This window comes from Limulus polyphemus, unplaced genomic scaffold, assembly GCF_000517525.1.
Source record: "Limulus polyphemus unplaced genomic scaffold, Limulus_polyphemus-2.1.2 Scaffold5024, whole genome shotgun sequence".
NCBI classification, from domain to species: domain Eukaryota; kingdom Metazoa; phylum Arthropoda; class Merostomata; order Xiphosura; family Limulidae; genus Limulus; species Limulus polyphemus.
The window spans coordinates 38,223-40,693 of record NW_013670634.1 but is presented as its reverse complement, the minus strand read 5'-3'; the positions used below and the strand labels follow the sequence as shown (position 1 = coordinate 40,693).

The 2,471-nt window shown below is 31.5% G+C and overlaps 1 protein-coding gene across 1 annotated transcript in view; it reads left to right on the top strand.

Moving 5' to 3' along the window:
* The window catches only part of LOC106472017 (centromere protein C-like), a 40,696-nt gene that overhangs the window by 31,472 nt on the left and 6,753 nt on the right, over positions 1–2,471 (top strand). The window contains exon 12 of the mRNA XM_022400621.1: positions 1,645–1,820. Within this exon, the coding sequence (XP_022256329.1) occupies positions 1,645–1,820 (176 nt within the window). The remainder of the gene's footprint in view (positions 1–1,644; positions 1,821–2,471) is intronic.

Genomic DNA, 2,471 nt, shown 5'->3' with positions numbered 1-2,471 from the left:
TTTGGGAGTATTTGTACTTCCTGAAACGTGAATAAAGTTGTTTTTGATTTTGACACAAACACACACACACCTGAGTTTGGGAGTATTTGTACTTCCTGAAACGTGAATAAAGTTGTTTTTGATTTTGACACAAACACACACACACCTGAGTTTGGGAGTATTTGTACTTCCTGAAACGTGAATAAAGTTGTTTTTTATTTTGACACACACACACACACCTGAGTTGGGAGTATTTGTACTTTCTGAAATGTGAATAGAGTTGTTTTTCATTTTCACACACACACACACCTGAGTTGGGAGTATTTGTACTTCCTGAAATGTGAATAAAGTCGTTTTTCATTTTCACACATACACACACATGTTTATCTTCATATTACATTTTTTTTGTTACAGTTACATGACCAAATTCTGTAAAACTTTTTTTTTTTCAATGTATCACTGACATCCTGATCAGTCCAATATTAATTCAGAATTTTGTTAACTTGTATACATTAGTTTCTTAGTGGTTGATAATTATCTCAGAATGCTGCAGTTTTTCACTGAGAAGACAAATTAAACGTTTTTTGTTGTCTCATATGAAGTTTAATTAACAGTTTTATTATGGACAATTTACTGGTATTTTGCATCCTATTTAGTGAAGCTGAAATTGTTAATTTTCACTTCAGACTGTTAATGACAATATGCATGTCTCTATAGGTGTTCTTGAAATTTAGAGTATGTTATAAATATCTGTTTGAAGATTTTCTGGTTGTTTTTTTGAACAAACACAACCCTTATTATTTTTCTAAGCTTGTTTAATTCTCATAATGCATGGATGTAATTTCTCAAATGTTACTCAAGTTATGTTGTTAACTTTCTCCAGTGAGCTTTGAAATCTCATGTTGGTTCCTTCGTTTGAGAGTCGAGGTTTGTTTGAAACAGTGAATGTTAATAAGCTTATATGTAATTGTAACTTCTCCAGAGATTACTATGATAGGATAATATGCAGTGTTGGGTTATTCCAAGACTGTCCTACATAGCAGACACAGATAGCCCAGTGTATAGCTTTGTGCTAAAACCAATATAAAACATCCATGTAGAATGTTTAACAGCTTTTATAGATTAGTGAGAAAAATAAAAACAGAATTATAGATAAAGTTTTTAGGATGATTTACTATTAAAGAAATTACTGGTGACAAGAAAAGTTAATTTATAACTGTGATAGTAAGTGGTTAAAAGTGTATATATGTACATATAAATAATTCTTCAAACTGTTGGTACTTGGGGAAACTTCATAATTACAGAACTGAGGAAAATAGACTCAAGAGTAAATCTATGGGTTTATAACATTAAAAATTGGGTTTTGATACCCACAGCATTGAGAGACCATTATGTATATTTATGCTTACCAACAACAAAAGACAAACTAATTTCTAGCCAGTATAGACTGTGAGAATCATTGGGACCAACCAACAGTAACAAAGTGCAACTTACATTTTATACATGCAATCTTTTATTTTTTGATCTAGAAGAGATTGAAATGCTTTAAAATGTTTCCAATTTTATTTTGATAATTCATTATATATACCTACTGTTTTAAGATGTGTCCTGTGTCAACATTATTGGCTTTATATGTCACATATATTTATACTTATTTTTTCACAGTTGTTGTTCGAAGTCACAAGTCCTTGTCATGGAGAGGTCCTACAGGGTATCCTGCCAAAGAGGAAGATTCCTTTAGACTATGCAAGAGTTTCCAGCTCTCCAATTTTTCCATGGGTATTTTAGTGCTTGGTCCATTACAGGAGAAACCCTGCCAATTTGCCCCTGCTGATTCATTGGTAAGTCTCAAACGTACAACTTGTATAAATATTAAAAAATACCCGTATTTTAGCAAGGTTTCATAGGTGAGCTCAGAAATTTCAAGTCCTAAGCCATTTCATTGAACTATTCAGAGAATCAATTTATTGACTTTAATAAATTATATCGTAGGAACTGTATTTTTAATTAATTATTTTGAGCATTTTTCCCCTTATTTCCAACCTGTTATAGTAAAAATACTTCATGTATTGTCTATTAAAGCATGTCTGATCTATGTGTACACTAATTTAACACATACATGGTGAAATTGATCAGAAACACTTACTCTTTAAAGAACTGAGTCTAAGTATTACTTCTAATTCTTAGTTGCATGAGATACAAGGCTACTGCAGTGATCTTAGTGATTTAAAAAACTGTCATTCTGTACATTCACATGTAGAAGATTTATGAAAATATCTGTATGTAGTTTAATTGTTGTGTACCTGAAGCCAGTGAGCCATTTACTTTCCTTTGCCCTCAAGAACTTGATCATAATATATATTTCTATTGTCATCACTTTGAGGTTAGCTGCATGATTTTGGGAGTGGGGATGGGAGCCTTTTTTACTGCATTATATTATGTAAACCTCAAAATATGTCAGTATAACTATGTGTGTGTGTGTATATATATAT